General features: G+C 44.3%; 1 protein-coding gene and 1 long non-coding RNA gene across 3 annotated transcripts in view; one reads left to right on the forward strand and one right to left on the reverse strand.

The window, feature by feature from the left end:
- The window catches only part of LOC134933376 (uncharacterized), a 78066-nt gene that overhangs the window by 6948 nt on the left and 46728 nt on the right, over nucleotides 1-24390 (forward strand). For both annotated transcript variants that reach the window (XR_010179684.1, XR_010179683.1), the window contains exon 2: nucleotides 19734-19874. This is a non-coding gene — a long non-coding RNA (uncharacterized LOC134933376). The remainder of the gene's footprint in view (nucleotides 1-19733; nucleotides 19875-24390) is intronic.
- CSF1R (colony stimulating factor 1 receptor) overlaps nucleotides 12350-24390 on the reverse strand; it is a 222467-nt gene continuing 210426 nt past the window's right edge. The window contains exons 19-21 of the mRNA XM_063928516.1: nucleotides 19658-19757; nucleotides 15262-15367; nucleotides 12350-13679 (exon numbers count right to left, since the gene is read on the reverse strand). Coding sequence (XP_063784586.1) covers nucleotides 13572-13679; nucleotides 15262-15367; nucleotides 19658-19757 — 314 coding nt within the window. The 3' untranslated portion in view covers nucleotides 12350-13571. The remainder of the gene's footprint in view (nucleotides 13680-15261; nucleotides 15368-19657; nucleotides 19758-24390) is intronic.

Raw genomic sequence — 24390 nt, forward strand, 5'->3', positions numbered from 1 at the left:
TAGTGCCGGTTTCTCTGTCCCAGAGAGGCAGGGGATACTATTCGACCCTGTTTCTAGTCCCGAAACCAAATGGGTCCTTCCGGCCTATACTCATCCTCAAATCATTAAACAAGTTTGTGAGAGTATCCAAATTCCGTCTGGAAACTCTGCGCCCTATAGTGCTGGCCATGGAACCCGAAGATTATATGGTTTCCCTGGACATACAGGATGCTTAACTGCACATACCTATTGCCATGTCGCATCAGCAATATCTGCGGTTTGCTGTTGGCAACCTACATTATCAATTCCAGGCATTACCTTTTGGATTGGCCACGGCACCTCAGATATTCGCCAAGGTCATGGCCGTGATGACGGCTCTTCTCCGCCGTCAGGGAATCAGGATCCTGCCGTCTCTGGACGACTTGCTGATCCTGGCAAACTCCCAAGATGTTCTCCTCAGTCATCTGGAACTGACGGCCCAATTCCTACAAGCCCACGGGTGGCTCATCAACTGGAAAAAATCCTCGCTGGTCCCTGCTCAGAGCATGGTGCATCGGGGGCACTACTGGACACATACAACCAAAGATTGTTTCTGTCTCCAGAGAAAGTCCTGAAACTTCAGGGCAGGATCAGATATTTCCTCTCTCGCCCAAGAGTGTCGATACACTCGGCGGTGCAAGTACTAGGCCTCATGGTGTCGGCATTTGACATGGTAGAGTATGCTCAATTTCATTCCCGCTCTTTGCAGAGGTTAATCCTTTCCAAGTGGGACGGCCTGCCTCACCGGATCAGGTCTCAAATTACATCCTTGACTTCTGAGGTTCGTCTGTCGCTATGCTGTTGGGTACAAGACCAACAGCTGAGCAGGGGCCGTCCCTTCTGGATCTCCAACTGGGTACTCCTAACAACGGACGCCAGCCTGCGGGGTTGGGGCGCGGTGTTGGAGCAACAATCTCTCCAGGGACGGTGGACCAGGGAGGAATCTCTCCTCCCGATAAACATTCTGGATTTGCGGGCAGTGTTCAATGCATTGACACTAGCCCTGCCTCTGGTACAGAACTGGACTGTTCAAGTACAATCAGACAACTCCACCATGGTGGCGGCACTCGAAGCTGCATGGCAACGCTGGAAGTATCAAAAATCCTCAATTGGGCAGAATGCCATCTGCCAGCAATATCGGCAGTGTTCATCCCCGGAGTCCTCAACTGGGAAGCGGATTTCCTCAGTCATCAGGACGTTCACGCCAGAGAGTGGAGTCTTCATCCGGAAGTCTTTCAACTCTTAGGGGGCATGTGGGGCCTACCAGATGTGGACCTGATGGCGTCTCGACACAATCACAAGGTTCCGGTCTTCGAATCAAGGACAAGGAATCCTCCAGCAAAGTTTGTGGACGCACTGGCAATTCCATGGAACTTTCGGCTGCCATACGTGTTCCCTCTAGTGTCAATCCTGCCCAGGGTTCTACGGAAGTTCAAGCAAGAAAGAGGAATACTACTTCTAGTCGCTCCAGCGTGACCTAGGCGGCATTGGTTCTCAGACCTTCAGGGTCTATCGATCGAGCGTCCTCTTCTACTTTCTCAATGCCCCTAGACCTGGCCAGACTGGCTTTGACGGCGTGGCTCTTGAAGCAGCACTCCTGAGAGCCAAAGGATTTTCTGGGGCGGTCATCCAAACTATGTTAAAAGCCCGTAAACCGGCATCAGCTCGGATTTATTACAGGGTCTGGAATTCTTACTTCACCTGGTGTGCTGGTAAGAATTATGATATATGCAAATTCAGTACTTCCAGACTTTTGGCTTTCCTGCAACAAGGCCTAGACTTAGGCCTTCGTCTGGCCTCCCTAAAGGTTCATATCTCTGCCTTGCTTCTATTCCTGATGTTCATACTTTCACTCAGGGCGTTTTACGGATTCAGCCTCCCTGTGTCCCTCCTGTGGCTCCATGGGATTTGTCTGTTGTTTTGAATGCCCTTTAAGAGTCTCCGTTTGAACCTCTTGAGTCTGTAGATCTTAAATGTCTTACACTTAAGGTTGTGTTTTTGCTGGCTATTGCCTCTGATAGGAGGGTGTGTGACTTAGGCGCTTTGTCCTGTCATTCACCCTTTCTGATTTTTCACCGGGACCGGGCAGTTCTTCGAACTCGCCCTGGTTACCTACCTAAGGTGGTATCATCTTTTCATCTTAACTAAGAGATTGTGGCTCCGGGTTTCATCTCTTCTGGTTTGTCCTCCAAAGAGCGGTCTTTGGATGTGGTACGGGCTCTCCGTATATATGTGGAGAGGACTGCCTCTATCAGGAGGTTAGATACCCTTTTTGTACTTTTTGGTTTTCACAAACGTGGCTGGCCTGTGAATAAGCATACCTTGGCCAGAAGGATCAGAATGGTGATTGCACAAGCTTATGCGCAGGCTGGACTCCCAGCTCCTGCTGCTATTAAAGCCCATTCTACTTGGTCTGTTGGACCTTCTTGGGTAGCCCGCCGATGCGCGTCCGCTGAACAATTGTGCAAGGTGGCTACATGGTCCTCAGTGAACACGTTCATTAGGTTCTATGTCTTTAATACTTCTCTCAGGAGGCTTCCTTTGGATGCCAGGTTCTTGTACCCACTACAGTGCATCCCCTCCCATGAGGAACTGCTTTAGGACATCCCCGATGTTATTCCCTGTGGAATACCAGTGTACCCAGCTGCAGAAAAGGAGATTTATAGTAGACTTATCTTTCTGCGAGGTACACTGGTTTCCATAGGGCACCCACCCTGATGCACTTAGCTTCTTTGGGTTTGTATGGCATTAGCCACTAGTCCCTTCTCCTGTCGTGAGTCGTGAGAACGTGGTTCTATATGACTAACATTTGCCGTCTCTCTTACCTGCTGGTAAACTAAACTCGGCTCCAGTGCCTGGAGGCGGGGCTATAGAGGAGGTGGTGCAGTGCATCCTGGGAACAGTCAAAGCTTTAGCCTGTTGGTGCCTCGGATCAAGATCCAACTCTACACCCCAATATTATTCCCTGTGGAAACCAGTGTACCTCGCAGAAAGAGATTTAACAATGGTAAGTCTACCATAAATCTCCTTTTTTGCAACTCTGATAAATTGCCCCTTTTTCCCATGATAGCAACGAGTAATATTTGTGCAGATGGCCTATCACACACCTTATATACCCACCAAGCCAGCGTACAACACGTGACGTAGTTTATGGTTAATGCGCTGCCGACGTCAAGTGTAGGAGGTTATCATAATGATGTGACTTGACCGTGTATTTCATCAGTGGTAAGTAGATCTTTGTATTTAGGTCATCTGCGTCAACAACTACATTTTTAGTTTAGTAGGAAATTCTCCAATGACCATTTAAAAAAATAAAATAAAAAATCACTTTTTTCCCCTAATGGCTCTTATTTCAAGCTTTAAACTGTTTGTTTGTTTGTATGTAGGTAGTGTTGCCAGCTCTTTTGCGAGACAGTTGAGAACAGAGCTTATAAATTTCCTTAGTGATCTCATGAATATTGGATCATCTCACAAAATGGCTGCCACCACTTTAAGGATGTGACACCCATCAGGGACAGTAGTGTCACCATGACCCTTGTTTACCACGTCCACTCTCCCTCTCCCATTGCTGTAGCCGCCCAGGGCCCTCATTCCGAGTTGATCGCTAGCTGCCATTGTTCGCTGTGTAGCGAATATTTTTAAAAATAGCAAAACTGCGCATGCGTATGCATCGCAATGCGCACGCGCGGTGTACGGGTACAAAGAGCATCGTGGTTTTGCACAGGTTCTAGCGACGCTTTCAGTCGCACTGGCGAACGCAGGAAGATTGACAGGAAATGGGAGTTTCTGGGTGGCAACTGACCGTTTTCTGGGAGTGTTTGGAAAAACGCAGGCATGGCCGGGCATTTGCTGGGCGGGTATCTGACGTCATTACCGTGTTATTCGACGCAGCAATCATCGCACAGAATAAGTAACTACAGGGCTGGTCTTGTTCTGCACAAAATGTGTTTGCTGTCACTCGGCTGCACAGGCGTTCGCACTCCTGCAAAGCGAAAATACACTCCCCCATGGGCGGCGACTATGCGTTTGCACGGCTGCTAAAAGTAGTTAGCGAGCGATCAACTCGGAATGAGGGACAATGGGTGTCATTCCGAGTTTATCGCTAGCTGCCATTGTTCGCAGCGCGGCAATCAGGCAAAAAATAGGCACTTCGCGCGCACGCAGTGCGCACCATACGCATGCGCAAAAGTACTTTCCCAAAAGCCGATGCAGTTTCACACAAGGTCTAGCGACGCTTTTCAATTGCACTGCTGATTGGTGAGTGATTGACAGGACTGGGGCGTTTCTGGGTGGTAACTGACCGTTTTCCGGGAGTGTGCTGAAAAACGCAGGTGTGTCAGGTAAAAACGCAGACGTGCCTGGGGAAACGGGGGAGTGGCTGGCCGAACGCAGGGCGTGTTTGTGACGTCAAAACAGGAACTAAACAGACTGAAGTGATCGCAAGGTAGGAGTAGGTCTGCAGCTACTCTGAAACTGCTTGAAAAAAATGTAACCACATTCTGCGATCCTTTCGTTCGTACTTCTGCTAAGCCAAGATACACTCCCAGAGGGCGGTGGCTTAGCGTTTTCACTGCTGCTGAAAGCAGCTAGCGAGCAATCAACTCGAAATGAGGGCCAATGTTGGGAGATGTACAATAAAAGTAATAACATGAACAAAGCCATATGTGTTTATGAATGTATCGTGGATCTAGCCAAATACACAAAATGGTGCCCACTTTTTAGTCTTTATAAAAACAAAAAGTCAACTACAAATTCTGTATATGTCAAGTTTATTTGAAAACTGAAGTGTTAATACTGTTAGAGGCTTCTCCCAGCCTTCCTCCTAGCTGCCACATAATTCATTAAAATCCAAAAAAGATTAGTTGTTTATTACAGCATGAAATATAAATGAGAGAATTTAGGTAAATATGAATAATTATCACTAATAAATTTGAGACCCTGGCACATTAATGCAAACAAAATTTCTTATACTTCATAATAATTACAGTATAGTGAATAATGCTATATCTTCTATGATGGTTATTATGCAGCTGTAAAACAAAATGACGGTGAGCGCCAAAATCAATAAAAAAAAGGATAATCAAAAGAGTCATTATATCATCAACACAAAAGCAGCATATACTCAATAGATTACATTCAGAAAATATTCAGACTTTTTTTTGTTTTTGTTTTTTTAAAGATGGAATAATCCCCGACCGGGCCAAAGCCACTGAGATGGAATGAATACAATTATGAGTAAAATACTGAATCCTCTGAATAGTACCTCAGACCTTAGTGATTCACTAGAAAATGGGTGCCCAAGGTAGGGGTTTAGCTAGCGATACTGCTGCCTCAGCTACGTGTAGGTGACAGATCCATTGTTTAATTAATGAACATTATGTAGCATTTGTAAATGGACAATGTAAAACAATTAAGATTTAATAGAACTTACAAATGTGCTGTATGTAGTTAGTTGGACACGGTCAGTTTTGCTCACATAACCAATTAACTGGTTTTGAAGGAGTAATATTTTGATGACAATATTGTGCTTTGGGACAGCAAGCTGAGTGCTTAATTTCCCCTCAGCCAGGCACAGATCCAAGGGGGGCACGCAATCACTGCGATTGCGAACCCCCTTTGTAGACAGAGGAGACTGCTGCACTTAGCGGCAGTAGCTTCCATGGACTCACCTCAGCATGCTGGGCTGGGGAGAGGCTGCAGCTGGCTGACAAGAAGGGGGGTGGGGTGCCGACCTAGGTCCCCACCGGGCCCCCTTCAACAAGCCCAGGCCAGAATAAGTAGTACCTGCCCTCCCTCTTGGTGCCACTGAACACATCACATAGGCCAGCTCTCCAGGAATGTTTAAAAAGAGGGTGGAGTCAAGGACATGTTGATGTGATTCGGATCTGCCCACTGCTGGGTGATGATTGGTTGTATCTAATCGCTCAGTAACGGACACCTGCAGTGATACATGTCTCATTATCTTCCCCTTTGCACCCAGACTTTCTGTACTGTATCTGCCCTCTGGTTCTCCCCTACAGAGTTAGGAAGTATGCAATGCATTCCATCTTATAATGTTTCTTTATGGTTCCAGTACCAAGGCTGAGTGTATTAGGTATTAGGAAAGTGTATGTTTTCAGTGAAAAGTCTGTGTGAACGCTGTAATGCTACTCTGAAGCACAAGTTCTCTGCACCACATATTGGCTGGTGCATGGCCTACATCACAGAACATACCCAGAAAGACTAAAAAATCTCAATGTTCAGTTTGGAGCAGAGAAGGGACATGATAGAAACTTTCAAATATATCAAGGGTTTTAACAAAGTCCAGGAGGGAAACATTTTCCAAATGAAGAGAAGCAACAGGACACGAGGACATGCACTGAGACTGGAGGGGGGGAGGTTCAGGGGAAATTTGAGGAAACAGTACTTCACAGAAACGGTAGTGGACAAGTGGAATAGCCTCCCATCAGAGGTGGTAGAGGCTAACACAGTAGAGCAATTTAAACATGCATGGGCTAGACATAAGGATATCCTTACAAAGAAATAAGGATCAAATAAGGTATGAGGTAAAAATATGGTAAAAAAGGGGCAGACTAGATGGGCCAAGTGGTTCTTATCTGCCGTCAAATTCTATGCTATAAGAGACACCAAAATACCCTTTGTGATAAACATTTGTGACCTACAGTATATGAGTGTAAACCAATGAGCATTTTAGGAAACAAATGGTATAATAATAATAATAAAAGTTGTCCTAGCATCGTAGTAGAGTTGACTTGATGAGTTGTAATGATCCTATTATGAGTGTAATTCTATTTTTAACAAGTTCTTTGATAAACGGAGCCCCAGACATCTCATGGCTGAAATCTCAAAGTCACCTAACCCTGAGCCCTTACTTCAGTGACTTTTTAATATTATTGTCCCAGGCTCTGACTCAGAGATTAGGCTAAAGCAAATTTGTACGCAGCTAAAGTGCGGATTTATGTTCATGCTGCTGCCTGGAAATGTATTGAGTGGCACCCCCGGTGGCTTAGTGAGTCCCAGCAGCTGTGTACAATGATGCACTCGCAGATCAGTCAGATTATGGAACTTTGCAGTAGCGCTGTGTTGTGGCGCAGCATGGCCGCAGGAAGTGAGGAGCAGGAGCTATAGTTACTGCGTACAGGATCACAGAAGCAGGCTAAGAAATGCTCCGAAAATGGTAACATGCCTGCATTTCTGCTACCACACCCTGTTACCTCCCCCAAATAGTCCCTGACTGCCAACCACTTTGCAAATAAACTTCTTTGCAGCTGCCATCACAAGACAATTGCAGTATATGCGCAGTGCAACTTAGATGTGTGCCGACAATTGCTCAACTACGAAAACATTGTGTGTGTGAGGCATGAAGGGCCCACTGGGGGATTGCAGTGGTAGGGGCCCATGTGCAGGGGTGTGGCCAGCCACCACAGAGGCTTGGCTATCAACTAGAGTGGTCTGGGCCATGTATCCCTCTGGACCAGTCCGTACATCTCTGAATCAGGCCCAGTGTTAGAGACTCTATAACAGTCCTTGCACATATGTATGAAAGAGGGATATGCAGCAATTATTCAGGATAAATCACCCCGAGATGTAAGTACTGTAGCTTCTATCCTCTCCAAAACTTTTCAGTATTTGTTTTAAAACCCTCTCTCATACACGCCTATTTTAACTTGATGATTATATCTGAATATGCATTAAATATAGATGAGACAGCTGTAAATACTGTCGGTATGTGTTCTATATAAGTACTGTACTATAGTTTGTATTAATAAATTGCTGTGGCAAATCACATAAAGGATATATGGCAAGTCAGCTTATTATAATCAATACAAGAACAAGAATGTCATTCATTTCATGAAACCTTTTGTATATAAGAAGCAGTGACTGGTCCCGGGTTTTCAACTTTGCGCAAACGACACCCATCTAGCAATGAGGGGCCATGGTTGTTAAGGACAGTGTATATATTGAAGTATGTGTAACATGCCAGGGCTGTAACTAGGGGGAACCTTTGCTGCTCCACAGCACAAGCATTTGGCTTCAGGGTGCCTGGAACAGCAGTGCTCTACTTCCAGGTGCTGAAGGCCCCACCCCCTAGGTATGACATCATGCCACCACGGGTTTGAAGTGGCCCTGTTGCGGCCATGAAACACACTGGGGCAGATGTATTTAAGCCTGGAGAAGTGATAAAGCAGTGATAAGTGCAAGGTGATAACGTACCAGCCTATCAGATCCAATATGTAAATTGACAGTTAGGAGCTGACTAGCTGGTGCGTTGTCACCTTGCACTTATAAAACAAACAAATACCAGGTCGGCGCTTGAAAATCCAATAATACTGCCAAATATAATAAAACAATTTATTTAGCTAGCAAAAAAATATATAAAACACAAAAAGAAACATAGAAAAATAAAAACTAATAATGGACCACAATAATATAACACATAAAACTTGGGTATATTTAAACCTCAGATAATAGCATATATATGCCTATAATAAAAACATATAGGAGTGGGTCACCGGTTTTCACCTATATAGCTTTCAATATACTGGATTCTGAGTAGTTCAGTCTCTCACAGTTCAGAAAGAATATGTCCTCCGGCTAATAAATTCAGCCTCTGTAACCATATGTGTAAGGTATAATTTTCCACGTGATGGATATGATATGAAAGAACCGTACGGTTTCAATTACTCACTGAATCGCTGTCCTTGCTTTCCTATGCACGGTGGGTATGCAAAGCCGCTCTCTATCACCCTTTGCACGGGTGAGACATCCGTCGGCGGCACCCGCAGGGATAGATGTTTTCTTTAGCACAGCACAGAGTTGGTAAGCTAAACTGCCGTGTATTATCCCTGATTGGAAATAGCCATGCTCAGCAAGACAGGCTGATGGTGTGAAAAATTGTGAAGAAATGAAGAGTCCGGTCTCTTCACAAGCAAAGTACTTTGCCTCTTGAAGAAGCCGCCTGGGGTGCGGAGAAACGCGTTGAGGACACAGAGAGGACGGGTCACTGAGAATATCACCGAGACCATCCAAGTGCTCACAGGAGAAATACACCAGCTGTTCTCTAATATCAAGTTGTCTGTAACCTGTTGCCGGCAATCAGCCTGCTTGTGAAGAGACCGGACTCTTCATTTCTTCACAATTTTTCACACCATCAGCCTGTCTTGCTGAGCATGGCTATTTCCAATCAGGGATAATACACGGCAGTTTAGCTTACCAACTCTGTGCTGTGCTAAAGAAAACATCTATCCCTGCGGGTGCCGCCGACGGATGTCTCACCCGTGCAAAGGGTGATAGAGAGCGGCTTTGCATACCCACCGTGCATAGGAAAGCAAGGACAGCGATTCAGTGAGTAATTGAAACCGTACGGTTCTTTCATATCATATCCATCACGTGGAAAATTATACCTTACACATATGGTTACAGAGGCTGAATTTATTAGCCGGAGGACATATTCTTTCTGAACTGTGAGAGACTGAACTACTCAGAATCCAGTATATTGAAAGCTATATAGGTGAAAACCGGTGACCCACTCCTATATGTTTATATTATAGGCATATATATGCTATTATCTGAGGTTTAAATATACCCAAGTTTTATGTGTTATATTATTGTGGTCCATTATTAGTTTTTATTTTTCTATGTTTCTTTTTGTGTTTTATATATTTTTTTGCTAGCTAAATAAATTGTTTTATTATATTTGGCAGTATTATTGGATTTTCAAGCGCCGACCTGGTATTTGTTTGTTTTCTATTGCTAATTGCTGAGGAGGCTGGCTACCTCCTTACCAGGTGGCTGCTGATTCCAATTCACATCTACACAGTTCTGCCCAGCGCCAACAAACCTTATTTTTTGTTTCTTTCACCTTGCACTTATCACTGCTTTATGCCTTCCCCAGGCTTAATACATCTGCCCCAGTGTTTGAACAAATCTCTAGAGAGGGAGCAGGACATTACTCATATAGCTTCAATGTTTCTCAATGTCCATGCAGCCATTTTTTAATCCTAGATCCACAGTCCCGTCTGAGACAATACACGGGGGAGATGTGTGCTGAGCGATGTAGCATAGACCGCTCAACACTCATCTCTCCCCCCGCTCAGCACACAGCGCGATGTGTGCTGAGTGAGGGGGAACGGGACGGAGGGGGCGCTCAATTCACACAGCAGTGAAGTGAGCGATCTACTAGATTGTCCCTGCATGCATGCCAAATCTAGAGCCAGCGATAGCGACGTGCTGGGCCGCGCATCGCTATCACTATGGGCATACACACGGAGAGATCCGTGCTTCATTTCTAAGCAATCTAGTCAGATTGCTTAGAATTTAAGCACGGATCTCTCCGTGTGCACCCCCTTAAGGCTTGAGGGAGATTTCAATACAATTCCACACGGGTGCAATAAGCAGTCTCTCCAAATATTTTCAAAATAGCTTGCTGCTCCTAGGCACAACATGGTTTATTAACATAAACCCTTCATCTATTGTTCTCAGCTGCAATACAATACAGAGAACAATACAGCAGGGGATTAAGTCATTACAGCAGGGGATTAAGTCCGACTGCCCTGGCTCAATTAATTCTATTAAAGGTCAAGATAAACGTGGACCCATCTGTAGATCTTAATTTCTTTTTAAGAGGATATTCACTGTAAAAAGCTCCTGGCTTATGTGTCTTTCTTCAAACGCAGCTCTTTAAGATCCTTTTAAGAACCGCTCAGCACACATCTCTCCCCCCGCTCAGCACAGCACGACGGGGGGGCTGCTCATTTCACCCAGCGGGTGAAGTGAGCGACCCACTAGATTGGCCAATCTAGCACCAGCGATAGCGATGCGCGGGGCTTCATCGTGAACTATGCCTCTCGTTTTCCGTCACAGTGGGGGCATGGGCAGTGCTCTGTGAGTTGCTGGAATGCCCCCAGTCCCTCTGTCACCGTGAATAGACGCTCTGTGTGAACGCGCACAGCATCTACTCACCGCTGCTCTACAGTAGAACAGCGAGTGCAGCAGCCTCCCAACTGCCCCCTCCCCACGGCGGGACACTGCTGCCCGCGGGTGGGACAGCGGGACAGTCCCCAAAAAACAGGACTGTCCCGCAAAAATCGGACAGTTGGGAGGTATGCTCACATAAAGACAAACAATGGCATATCTCTACACAGCAGTGTATAAGGGGTCCCTCCAAGTGCGTAGCTACCATAGATGCAGGGAGTGCAGCTGCTGTGGGGCCCAGAGCTGAGAGGGGCACACCTTCCCTGTCAAAGTTACATGTGTGATATACATTATTCACCATTGGGTGGTATACAGGGACCCTTACAAAACATTTGCCTACAATATATCTAGGTATGCCCTTGGACTAGCTCATTTTTAATGTGGCATAAAATTAACTGAATGGCACTATAATGTTACATAATATGAACTGGGGTACTGTAATGTGACATAATATAAAATAGGGGTGTCATAATGTGAATACTGTTACATAATGTGTACTGGCAGCCGTACAATGTGGGTAATTCCAAGTTGATCGCAGCAGGATTTTTGTTAGCAATTGGGCAAAACCATGTGCACTGCAGGGGAGGCAGATATAACATGTGCAGAAAGAGTTAGATTTGGGTGGGTTATTTTATTTCTGTGCAGGGTAAATACTGGCTCCTTTATTTTTACACTGCAAATTAGATTGCAGATTGAACACACCCCACCCAAATCTAACTCTCTCTGCGTATGTTATATCTGCCTCCCCTGCAGTGCACATGGTTTTGCCCAATTGCTAACCAAATTCCTGCTGCGATCAACTTGGAATTACCCCCAATGTGACATACTGTAACATGTACTAGAGCATTATTATGGTTTATAAAATATACTGAGGCACTACTATGGGGCATAACATTAACTAGAGCACTACTATGGGGCATAACATTAACTAGAGCACTACTATGGGGCATAACATTAACTAGAGCACTACTATGATTCAGAAAATGAACTAGGGCATCATTATGGTGCATTCAATTAACTGCTGCATAGAAGTGTCTCTCTAGAAGCATTGGGACAAGGGCCCATTCAAAATGTTGCTATGGGGCCCACAAAGTTCTGGCTACGCCCCTGGGTCCCTCTTTCTTTCAGCCTCCAAAAACCGTCCTGGATTGTCCTTAGTATAGGTTACACCAGTGTTCCCACGGTCAAGTTTGAAGAGTGGATGGATACCCCACAAATGTCACAGGGCTTTTTTTGAGATTTACCTACATAAGGGTGACTGACTCTTAAGGATCTTAGAGGTGCATTTGAAGAAAGACACATAAGCCAGGAGCTTTTCACAGTGAATATCCTCTTAAAAAGAAAGTAATATCTACATTGAATATTTTGATAATATTTGGAGAGACTGCTTATTGCACCAGTGTGGAATTGTTTTGAAGTTTATGCTATCTTTTGGGGAGAAGGTGAAGCTTCCCATTATTTCCACCGGCTACATTTAACCGTGCTTGGACAGAGGGTTACTTCTCTTTTTGTATTAGTTGAGGGAGATTTATCAAATTTTTTAAACAGGACAATTGAAGACGTTGCCAATAGCAACCAATCCGATTCTAGATATCATTTACCTAGTGCATTTCTAGAAAATGAAAGCTAAAATGTTGTTGGTTACTATGGACATTCTTCCACTAGTCCCCTTTAGGGTATGTTACCCTAAACATACCCTAAAGAGGCCTTGCATACCGCTCGTCGGGATCCTGGCTTTCACTATACCGACGCTGGGATCCCAATGGGGGCACCATACCGCCACCGCTATACCGGCAAGGTAGGTGCTTCCCCCGCTATGGGTGTCCATGACACCCATAGACGGAGAATAGAACCTGTGGTGAGCCCGAGCCCGCAAGGGGCTTCGTTGAGCTCGTCCCCTGCCGACATTCTACCGCTCGGGATGCCAGTGTCAGTATACTGACAATCGGCATCCCTTGCGGCGGTAAATCATACCGAACCCCTCTTTAGAAAACTCCCCGTGTCACCTTTTGGAGGGGGTGTGTGTAGCTAGATTACTGTGACACCGTAATCAGCGGCATTCTGCTCGCACCCCCGTTCTGCAGTCAACATTTAATCTTCAGTATGATGAACAAATATGCTCACAGCTTTAGGTTTGTATGCAGTTTTAAATCTAATGGTAGGACAGTGTCCTTCAGTCTGATCCTGGTCCCATAACTGTCACCTTAGATACAAATTATGTGTGGTTTTACGGAATGTTATTCAGGAATAACATCCCCTAAACCTCCTAGTGGACTCTTTAGGAACTGCACACATATTATATAGGTCAGTTAATGATTGTCAGTAAGATTACAAATATATGTTAATTGATTCAGCAGTAAATGACAGATGCTCAGACAGTTTCCAGTGCTGTGACATTAATGCTACATTTTATCATATTCCTCTAAACATTTGAGAATAGAGAGAGTGTCATTAGCTTAATTCCGGTACAAACAAAATGCCCCAAACTTAGTTTATGTAATCGGGAAGTTCTGCCGCAATCTCACAATCCTTGTAGACTTGGTTATTGGTCTGTGGAAACCGGTGTGGCGGTATCAGGACTAGCAGAACTGGTAATTGTTTCCTTTAATGAGGGGTTCCTGAAGGTCCACGCACTTTATATCCGGGCATTGTTCATCCTGTTGTCCCTGGGTAATGTTTGCATATTCCTAGAAAAAAAAATTTTAAAACAAGATCTAGCATTCACCATGCTCTTTACACTCACACAAATGACTTTTTTATGTATTGACTCTCTTTGGGGTAATGTAACAGGGTGTGAGAATCACAAAGTGAGAGATTTGGTGAGAGTTTAAAAGTGGCAATCATTTACACAGCAAAATAAAACTGGTTTTGTTGTGTAAATGATTGCCGCTTTAAACCCCCCCCAGAAAAGTCTCACAAAATCTCTCACTTTCCGATTCTCACACCCTATTACATTCCCCTTCATGTTTGCAAGCTTGAGAGTTGCATTGTTCAAAAGTTATTGGTAAACAAGTGTGATGCCATGTTCTGTGCTGAGTGGCATGCTTCCACTGGAATGTATATATGGTGTTATTTTGCTTCAGTTACATGGCAGATGTAAGAAAATTAAATGTACCCTATGCTTATATACCTACAGAAATGGGAGCCTAATATTTATATGAAGTCATATAGCGCAAATCTTATATGATCCAATGAGGTATAATTAAATTCCACCCATAGATGCAAATAACCCAGTGAAAACTATCTGGTAAATTCTAATGAAACATTAGCTACATAATACATAGTGAATAACTTATGTCACAGGCATGCTCAATATCTAAATTCTGCAGGGATAACAATGCATTTTGGGCCTGATTCATATTTGTAAGTAAAGCAAAAAAAGCAAGAAACTTTGCGTCTGGAACAAACCACATTGACATGCAAAGGGAGCAAATACATTTATATTGTTTCTGTGCAAATACTGGCTGCTTTTGCATGTAGCCTACAAATGTTAGACAGTTTTATTTTTACACTGAAATTTAGATTTCAGCTTGAACACACCCCACCCAAATCTAACTCTCTCTGCACATGTTACAATTGCCCCACATGCAGTGCAACGTGGTTTTGCCCAGTTGCTTGCTGTTTTGCTTTACATGAATAAGACCCTTTGGGGCAGATTCATTAAGCTTGGTGAAGTGATAAAGTGGAAGGTGATAAAGAACCAGCCAATCAGATCCTAACTACCATGTCACAGGTTGGGTTTGAAAAATGACAGTTAGGAGCTGAATGGCTGGTCCTTTATCACCTTCCAATTTATCACTTCACAGAGTTTAATAAATCTGCCCCCTGGTTTCTATAATAAATAATTTTGTCAGGATAATCTAGTTAGTTACATGCAGTGCCAGATAAACAATGGGGTAAATGGAGCTGTAGCTCCTGGCCTCCACATAATCAGATGTCCATCACCATGGCAGCTCATGATGTCCAGTTGCCTAGTTGGCCACTCAGCTGGTCATAAATCATAAGTATTTAAATAATTTATCCAACTTTCTCACAAAATTATGCCATTTTCCAGATTTTACGTATTTAAAGAGAAAATGGAGCTGATACTATAGGGAAATGTACACACCCACATGGCTATGGCCACACCCACACACCACTAGTCACACCTCCTCTGCTTCTCACAATAGGCCCATGATCATTTTCAGCCCCCGGCCCATGCAGCCCTCAATCTGGCCCTGTTTTCTTGGATGCTTGAAAAAGGTGCAGGTTTGGTGTTCCTGCCCTTACCTGGTCTTTGATGATACCCATTTCCCTGCTGATGATATCTGTGATCTGGTTAAAGGTTGGACGCTGTGTAGGCTCCAAGTCCCAGCATGCCTTCATGAGGTGATATCTACAATTGAGAATACATCATAACCACACAATCATTACAGAAAACAGAACTTTCTGAAAGTTTTACGTGAATTGCTGCATATATTGGTGGTCATTCCGAGTTGTTCGCTCGCAAGCTGCTTTTAGCAGCTTTGCACACGCTAAGCCGCCGCCTACTGGGAGTGAATCTTAGCATAGTAAAATTGCGAACGAAAGATTAGCAGAATTGTGAATAGACACTTCTTAGCAGTTTCTGAGTAGCTCCAGACTTACTCGGCAACTGCGATCAGTTCAGTCAGTTTTGTTCCTGGTTTAACGTCACAAACACTCCCAGCGTTCGCCCAGACACTCCCCCGTTTCTTCAGACACTCCCGCGTTTTTCCCAGAAACTGCAGCGTTTTTTCACACACACCCATAAAACGGCCAGTTTCCGCCCAGAAACACCCACTTCCTGTCAATCACATTACGATCACCAGAACGAAGAAAAAACCTTGTAATGCCGTGAGTAAAATACCTAACTGCATAGCAAATTTACTTGGCGCAGTCGCAGTGCGAACATTGCACATGCGCAATTAGCGGAAAATCGCTGCGATGCGAAGAAAATTACCGAGCGAACAACTCGGAATGAGGGCCATTGTACATTAACTTGTGACCAATATATGATATATTAACTATGCATGATGGACAAGTGAAAGCTATTTCATTTCTCTATTATTCATTTTGTAAAAAGTTCATTTTGAATGGGTGCCACTAGAAATCCTCCCAATTTTATATAATACCACCAATCTGAACTTTGGGGGTAATTCCAAGTTGATCGCAGCAGGATTTTTGTTAGCAATTGGGCAAAACCATGGCCCTCATTCCGAGTTGTTCGCTCGCTAGCTGCTTTTAGCAGCATTGCACACGCTAAGCCGCCGCCTACTGGGAGTGAATCTTAGCATAGCAGAATTGCGAACGAAAGATTCGCATAATTGCGAATAGAAATTTCTTTGCAGTTTCTGAGTAGCTCGAGACTTACTCTGCCACTGCGATCAGTTCAGTCAGTTTCGTTCCTGGTTTGATGTCACAAACACACCCAGCGTTCGCCCAGACACTCCCCCGTTTCTCCAGCTACTCCCGCGTTTTTCCCAGAAACGGCAGCGTTTTTCTGCACACACCCATAAAACTGCCAGTTTCCGCCCAGAAACACCCACTTCCTGTCAATCACACTCCGATCACCAGAACGAAGAAAAATCCTCGTTATGCCGTGAGTAAAATACCTAACTTTTGAGTAAAATAACTAACCGCATGCGCTCTGCGAACCTTGCGCATGCGCAGTAAGCGACTAATCGCAATATAGCGAAACTCGGCAATGAGCGAACAACTCGGAATGAGGGCCCCTGTGCACTGCAGGGGAGGCAGATATAACATGTCCAGAGAGAGTTAGATTTGGGTGGGGTGTGTTCAATCTGCAATCTAATTTGCAGTGTAAAAATAAAGGAGCCAGTATTTACCCTGCACAGAAATAAAATAACCCACCCAAATCTAACTCTTTCTGCACATGTTATATCTGCCTCCCCTGCAGTGCACATGGTTTTGCCCAATTGCTAACAAAAATCCTGCTGCGATCAACTTGGAATTACCCCCTTTGTTAGCAGCTTTCATATGTGATTTTGGGGGTAATTCCAAGTTGATCGCAGCAGGATTTTTGTTAGCAATTGGGCAAAACCATGTGCACTGCAGGGGAGGCAGATATAACATGTGCAGAGAGAGTTAGATTTGGGTGTGGTGTGTTCAATCTGCAATCTAAATTGCAGTGTAAACATAAAGCAGCCAGTATTTACCCTGCACAGAAACAAAATAACCCACCCAAATCTAACTCTCTCTGCACATGTTATATCTGCCCCCCCTGCAGTGCACATGGTTTTGCCCAACTGCTAACCAAATTCCTGCTGCGATCAACTTGGAATTACCCCCATTGTTTCTACCATATCACCCTGATGGTATCCGGACTATAGATCTACACTAAAAAGGTCTACAGTCAATAGGTCTACCACTAATGGTAGACATGCATTAGGTCGACAGGGTCAAAAGGTCAACAGAGTCATAAGGTAAACATGTAAAATGCAGACAGTTCAAAAGGTCGACAGGGACAAAAGGTCAACATGACAGTGGTCAACACACATGGTAGACTCAAGTTTTTTCTTTCTTTTTTTTTGTTAAACTTTTTCATACTTTACCATCCACGTGGACTACGATTGGGAATAGTAACCTGTGCCGAGCGCAGCGGTAGCAGAGCGAGCCACCTTGCCCAAAGCTTTCTCGCCATGCAAGGGGACGTGGTACACTAATGGGGCTTGTTTGTTACAGAAAAGTGACAAATCACCCCCAAAAAAAAAATATTCTAATTTCTACCTTTTTTGTGTCGACCATTTACATGTTGACCTTTTGACCCTGTCAACATTTCCTACTGTGTTCCTATTCTATGTCGATCTTTTGACCCTGTCGACCTAATGCTTGTCTACAATTAGTGATAGATCTATTGTCTGTAGACTTTTTTTTATGGGATCCGGTCTGAAGATCGACAGTGTCTAGGTCGACCACTATTGGTCGACATGTTTTCAAGGTCAACAAGGTTTCTAGGTCGATATGTTCTAGGTCGACAGGTCAAAAGGTTGACATGAAGGTTTTTTTTAAAAAAAAAATGTGAACTTTTTCATACTTAACGATCCATGTGGACTACGATTGGGAATAGTAACCTGTGCCAAGCACAGCGGTAGCAGAGCGAGGCACCTTGCCCGAAGCATGGCAAGCGAAGCGAGCCATGCGAGGGGACACAATGCACTAATTGGGCTTCACGGTCACTATATGGAGAAAACGACACCAAAAAAAATGAAAAAACTCATGTCGACCTTTTGACCTGTCGATCTAGAACATGTCGATCTAGAAACCCTGTCGACCTAGTGACTGTCAACCTATAGTGGTTGACCAAGACACTGTTGATCCAATGATCCACACCCTTTTTTAGTGTAGATCTAATAATCCACACCCTCCCTGGTTCCTGTTTACCTCTAAATTGCACATGTTCAGGTCCTGAAGTATTCCTGATAAGTTCTGTTATGTAGGGCTTGCACCACTTTAGCAACCTTTACCTGATTATTTTGTTTTCCTATTTTATTCATATCTAGCATAGAGTCACAAGAACTGTATACAGTATTTGAGGTTTGGTCTTACTTGTATTTTTGTATAAAAAGAAACTATAGCTCCAAGATGACACATTAGTCCATGCACTTATTTGTTGTAAAAATCACAAAATAGTTGTTTTAACCCGTTAATATTCTTTGTATCATATGCAAAAACGCACCCTGTGTTGTAGACCACAAGTAATAACACTAACTAAACAGAACCCAATACTCACTGATATACTCCACTAGTCACCGGCTCTTAACTCTGGGCCTAATTGACTAAAGATTGCAATTGCAAAGCTGTTTGCAGAAGCTTTGCAATTGCAATCCTTAGCAATGCAAATGCAGGAGGCAGCGCATATATCCTTCCTGCCTTTGCAATGCGATTGCATCTGAGATGACACAATGGTCATCAGCGACGACAGGCGGAGTGAGCCTAAGCTTTCTCAGCCTTGCCGCTGCAGGGCGGCTTTCCCACCCCGTTTTCCAAAATGCCGACCGCCCCCGTCCCTCCCCGAGAATGCCTCTGCTTGTCAATCAGGCAGAGGCGTTGGCATTTCTGCGCTGAGATCGCAGGACCCGTTCTGCGTTGGACCCGACCCTGGGGGTAAATGCAGTAAGGACGCATCCCCTCTGAATGTATTAGTTGCAAATCTTTTGCAGTTTCTTTACAAAAAGTTTGGCCTCCAAATCGCCAAATGTAATAGTCAGCCATTTGGACGATACACGCAAAGCTGGCAGTGATGTGCAGTGGGTGAAAAGCTACACATCGCCTGCCCCTTTTGTCCAGTGGCCTGTACTATTCCACATAGGCGGGTAGGGGGCAAACAAACAGAGATAACCGGGATAATAATAATTAAAACTGTACCCACATTTTATTTGAATGTAACCTTATAACATAATAAAAATTATATATAATCCACTAAATAAAAATCTGAGTAAGTTTAATCAAGAGGAGGTGCCTTGCCCTCAGTGTGTTTTGTGCTGTTGCTGTATTACACCATGAGGAGCGGTGCTAATGCACATCAATTCTTAGAATATGCATAAATACAGGACTCCTGATTTCCGGAAGCCTGAGGATTTCTGCACAGCTTATGGCTAATGTACCGTGGTACACAGAGCACCGGAGTGACGTGATTCTCACTTACATTTCAATAGGTGCATAATCTGGGCAGTCCATCTTGTAACCTTCTTTTATCATCTTATAAAACTTTCGATTTACAGCAATACCAGAATAAGGGCTTCTACCTGCAATCAGAACATAGAAACTGAAGTAGAGACTGGACTGGAGTAACACCTCTTCTGCAAGTTCACCAAAATACGGACAGTGTAAATTCCTTACAGGGAGCATTGCTTAGGCAATTGGTAAGTGAGTCCAATAACAAACACTACTAGACCTCATACATACAAATAGTGACAGTATTGAATGTAATTATGGGTGAAAACCTAGGATCCAGTGATTATTGTAGATGCACGTTGTATGTGGATTGCACAGGAAGTTTTTGTTATACAGGAAGTGCTGCTACAGCCATTGTTCAGTATGATTTGCAGGTAGTAAAGACACACTTCAGCAGCTCTCCAGAAACTTGTGTTGATTTGCACACTACTTTGCAATTATGAATAAGAATGTTTTAATATAAACACAGAGACTGACTCATATCAAACAAAAGCAATGGATAGATTTTAGGAGGACAGACTTTGATGCAAAGGAAAATATAAATGGCTCTTTAGTAGGATGGAAGCTCTTTAACCACTTAACTGACGATTTTTTTTTTTTTTTTTTCAAAACCTGCTCGGATATTTACATTTTTTGGAATGTGTGAATTAGATGAAGAACATGTATTTAAAATTATCCAAAATGATTATATTTAAAAAAAGAAAATCATTTTTTTTTTCAAGCATTGGAACAATGGTTGATACCATCGAAACATTGCGACTTTCATTTTTGCAGCCCCACAGCCACCAGGTACACACTCAGGGGGGTGGCCAGAGCCGGCCCTAGGCATAGGCAAACTAGGCAAATGCCTAGGGTATTTGGAATGCCCATGGGGACAAGCAGCTACTGCTGATTAAAATGATATGCGTCATGTCTATATTCTGTATGTGACTGCGGCTGTATCTGCATACGAAATGCTACTTTAATGTAGTCCTGGAAATCACTGTAACGTAGCATATTATATGCAGATACAGCGACAGTCGCACACAGAATATAGGCATAACGCATATCATTTTATTCAGCAGCAGCTGCTTGTGCATCCTAGTCACATAGCAATGCATTTAAAGCAAAAAAAGGCTCCCAACATTAGCAGAGCTGGCCGGGAGCTGCCAGCTGACTCATGCCAAGTATCTCCTGCTGTATGGCGTATTGAGGCAAGATATATGAGAACACATCTGTATCCAAGCAGAGGCAGAGGTCATAGTGTTAGCAGCCATGCGAGTGCTGTGTGTGGGTGGGTTGATTGTGTAGTAGTGTTCGGCATATGTGTAAGGGGCATTATGTGTGTCATGTGTATAAATGAATTAATAATGTGCGGCATATGTGTGAGGGGCACTATGTGTGTCATTATGTGTATAATGGCATTAATAAAGGTTGGCATAATATGTAAGGCTCATTATGTTTATAAGGACATTAATAATGTGTGTCATATGTGTAAGGGGCATTACTGTGTGGTATTATGTGTATAAAGGCATTACTAATGTGTGGCATTATGTGTATAAGGTGCTCTACCTTGTGGCGTAATATATAGAAAGGGCACTACTGTGTGGTCTAATGTGAATAAATAGCAATATGGTGTGGTGTAATGTGAATAAGGTGCAATTCAGTCTTATATAATGTGAATAAGTGGCACTACTAAGAGGAGTAAAGTACATAAGGTAAAATGGTACTACAGTGTAATGTAGTGTGAAAAAGGGATACTATCGCATGATAAAATGTGAATAAAGTTGCACTACTGTGTGGTGTAATTTGAATTGAGGGTACTATAGTGTGGCCATGCCCCATCCCAGCAAGAACAAGTCTCTTTTGTATGCACTGTTCCTAGGCCTGGAAAGCACAGTTTCAATCTTTGCAGATGATACTAAACTGTGTAGGGTAATTAATTCAGAAATAGATGTGGAGTCTCTGCAGAATGACTTATCTAAACTAGAGATGAGCGCCTGAAATTTTTCGGGTTTTGTGTTTTGGTTTTGGGTTCGGTTCCGCGGCCGTGTTTTGGGTTCGAACGCGTTTTGGCAAAACCTCACCGAATTTTTTTTGTCGGATTCGGGTGTGTTTTGGATTCGGGTGTTTTTTTCAAAAAACACTAAAAAACAGCTTAAATCATAGAATTTGGGGGTCATTTTGATCCCAAAGTATTATTAACCTCAAAAACCATAATTTACACTCATTTTCAGTCTATTCTGAATACCTCACACCTCACAATATTATTTTTAGTCCTAAAATTTGCACCGAGGTCGCTGTGTGAGTAAGATAAGCGACCCTAGTGGCCGACACAAACACCGGGCCCATCTAGGAGTGGCACTGCAGTGTCACGCAGGATGTCCCTTCCAAAAAACCCTCCCCAAACAGCACATGACGCAAAGAAAAAAAGAGGCGCAATGAGGTAGCTGTGTGAGTAAGATTAGCGACCCTAGTGGCCAACACAAACACCGGGCCCATCTAGGAGTGGCACTGCAGTGTCACGCAGGATGGCCCTTCCAAAAAACCCTCCCCAAACAGCACATGACGCAAAGAAAAAAAGAGGCGCAATGAGGTAGCTGTGTGAGTAAGATTAGCGACCCTAGTGGCCGACACAAACACCGGGCCCATCTAGGAGTGGCACTGCAGTGTCACGCAGGATGTCCCTTCCAAAAAACCCTCCCCAAACAGCACATGACGCAAAGAAAAAAAGAGGCGCAATGAGGTAGCTGTGTGAGTAAGATTAGCGACCCTAGTGGCCGACACAAACACCGGGCCCATCTAGGAGTGGCACTGCAGTGTCACGCAGGATGTCCCTTCCAAAAAACCCTCCCCAAACAGCACATGACGCAAAGAAAAAAAGAGGCGCAATGAGGTAGCTGTGTGAGTAAGATTAGCGACCCTAGTGGCCGACACAAACACCGGGCCCATCTAGGAGTGGCACTGCAGTGTCACGCAGGATGTCCCTTCCAAAAAACCCTCCCCAAACAGCACATGACGCAAAGAAAAAAAGAGGCGCAATGAGGTAGCTGACTGTGTGAGTAAGATTAGCGACCCTAGTGGCCGACACAAACACCGGGCCCATTTAGGAGTGGCACTGCAGTGTCACGCAGGATGTCCCTTCCAAAAAACCCTCCCCAATCAGCACATGATGCAAAGAAAAAGAAAAGAAAAAAGAGGTGCAAGATGGAATTGTCCTTGGGCCCTCCCACCCACCCTTATGTTGTATAAACAAAACAGGACATGCACACTTTAACCAACCCATCATTTCAGTGACAGGGTCTGCCACACGACTGTGACTGATATGACGGGTTGGTTTGGACCCCCCCCAAAAAAGAAGCAATTAATCTCTCCTTGCACAAACTGGCTCTACAGAGGCAAGATGTCCACCTCATCATCACCCTCCGATATATCACCGTGTACATCCCCCTCCTCACAGATTATCAATTCGTCCCCACTGGAATCCACCATCTCAGCTCCCTGTGTACTTTGTGGAGGCAATTGCTGCTGGTCAATGTCTCCGCGGAGGAATTGATTATAATTAATTTTAATGAACATCATCTTCTCCACATTTTCTGGATGTAACCTCGTACGCCGATTGCTGACAAGGTGAGCGGCGGCACTAAACACTCTTTCGGAGTACACACTTGTGGGAGGGCAACTTAGGTAGAATAAAGCCAGTTTGTGCAAGGGCCTCCAAATTGCCTCTTATTCCTGCCAGTATAAGTACGGACTGTGTGACGTGCCTACTTGGATGCGGTCACTCATATAATCCTCCACCATTCTATCAATGTTGAGAGAATCATATGCAGTGACAGTAGACGACATGTCCGTAATCGTTGTCAGGTCCTTCAGTCCGGACCAGATGTCAGCATCAGCAGTCGCTCCAGACTGCCCTGCATCACCGCCAGCGGGTGGGCTCGGAATTCTGAGCCTTTTCCTCGCACCCCCAGTTGCGGGAGAATGTGAAGGAGGAGATGTTGACAGGTCGCGTTCCGCTTGACTTGACAATTTTGTCACCAGCAGGTCTTTCAACCCCAGCAGACTTGTGTCTGCCGGAAAGAGAGATCCAAGGTAGGCTTTAAATCTAGGATCGAGCACGGTGGCCAAAATGTAGTGCTCTGATTTCAACAGATTGACCACCCGTGAATCCTTGTTAAGCGAATTAAGGGCTCCATCCACAAGTCCCACATGCCTAGCGGAATCGCTCCGTGTTAGCTCCTCCTTCAATGTCTCCAGCTTCTTCTGCAAAAGCCTGATGAGGGGAATGACCTGACTCAGGCTGGCAGTGTCTGAACTGACTTCACGTGTGGCAAGTTCAAAGGGCATCAGAACCTTGCACAACGTTGAAATCATTCTCCACTGCGCTTGAGACAGGTGCATTCCACCTACTATATCGTGCTCAATTGTATAGGCTTGAATGGCCTTTTGCTGCTCCTCCAACCTCTGAAGCATATAGAGGGTTGAATTCCACCTCGTTACCACTTCTTGCTTCAGATGATGGCAGGGCAGGTTCAGTAGTTTTTGGTGGTGCTCCAGTCTTCTGTACGTGGTGCCTGTACGCCGAAAGTGTCCCGCAATTCTTCTGGCCACCGACAGCATCTCTTGCACGCCCCTGTCGTTTTTAAAAAAATTCTGCACCACCAAATTCAAGGTATGTGCAAAACATGGGACGTGCTGGAATTTGCCCATATTTAATGCACA

The sequence above is a fragment of the Pseudophryne corroboree genome, chromosome 6, assembly GCF_028390025.1.
Source record: "Pseudophryne corroboree isolate aPseCor3 chromosome 6, aPseCor3.hap2, whole genome shotgun sequence".
Taxonomy (NCBI): domain Eukaryota; kingdom Metazoa; phylum Chordata; class Amphibia; order Anura; family Myobatrachidae; genus Pseudophryne; species Pseudophryne corroboree.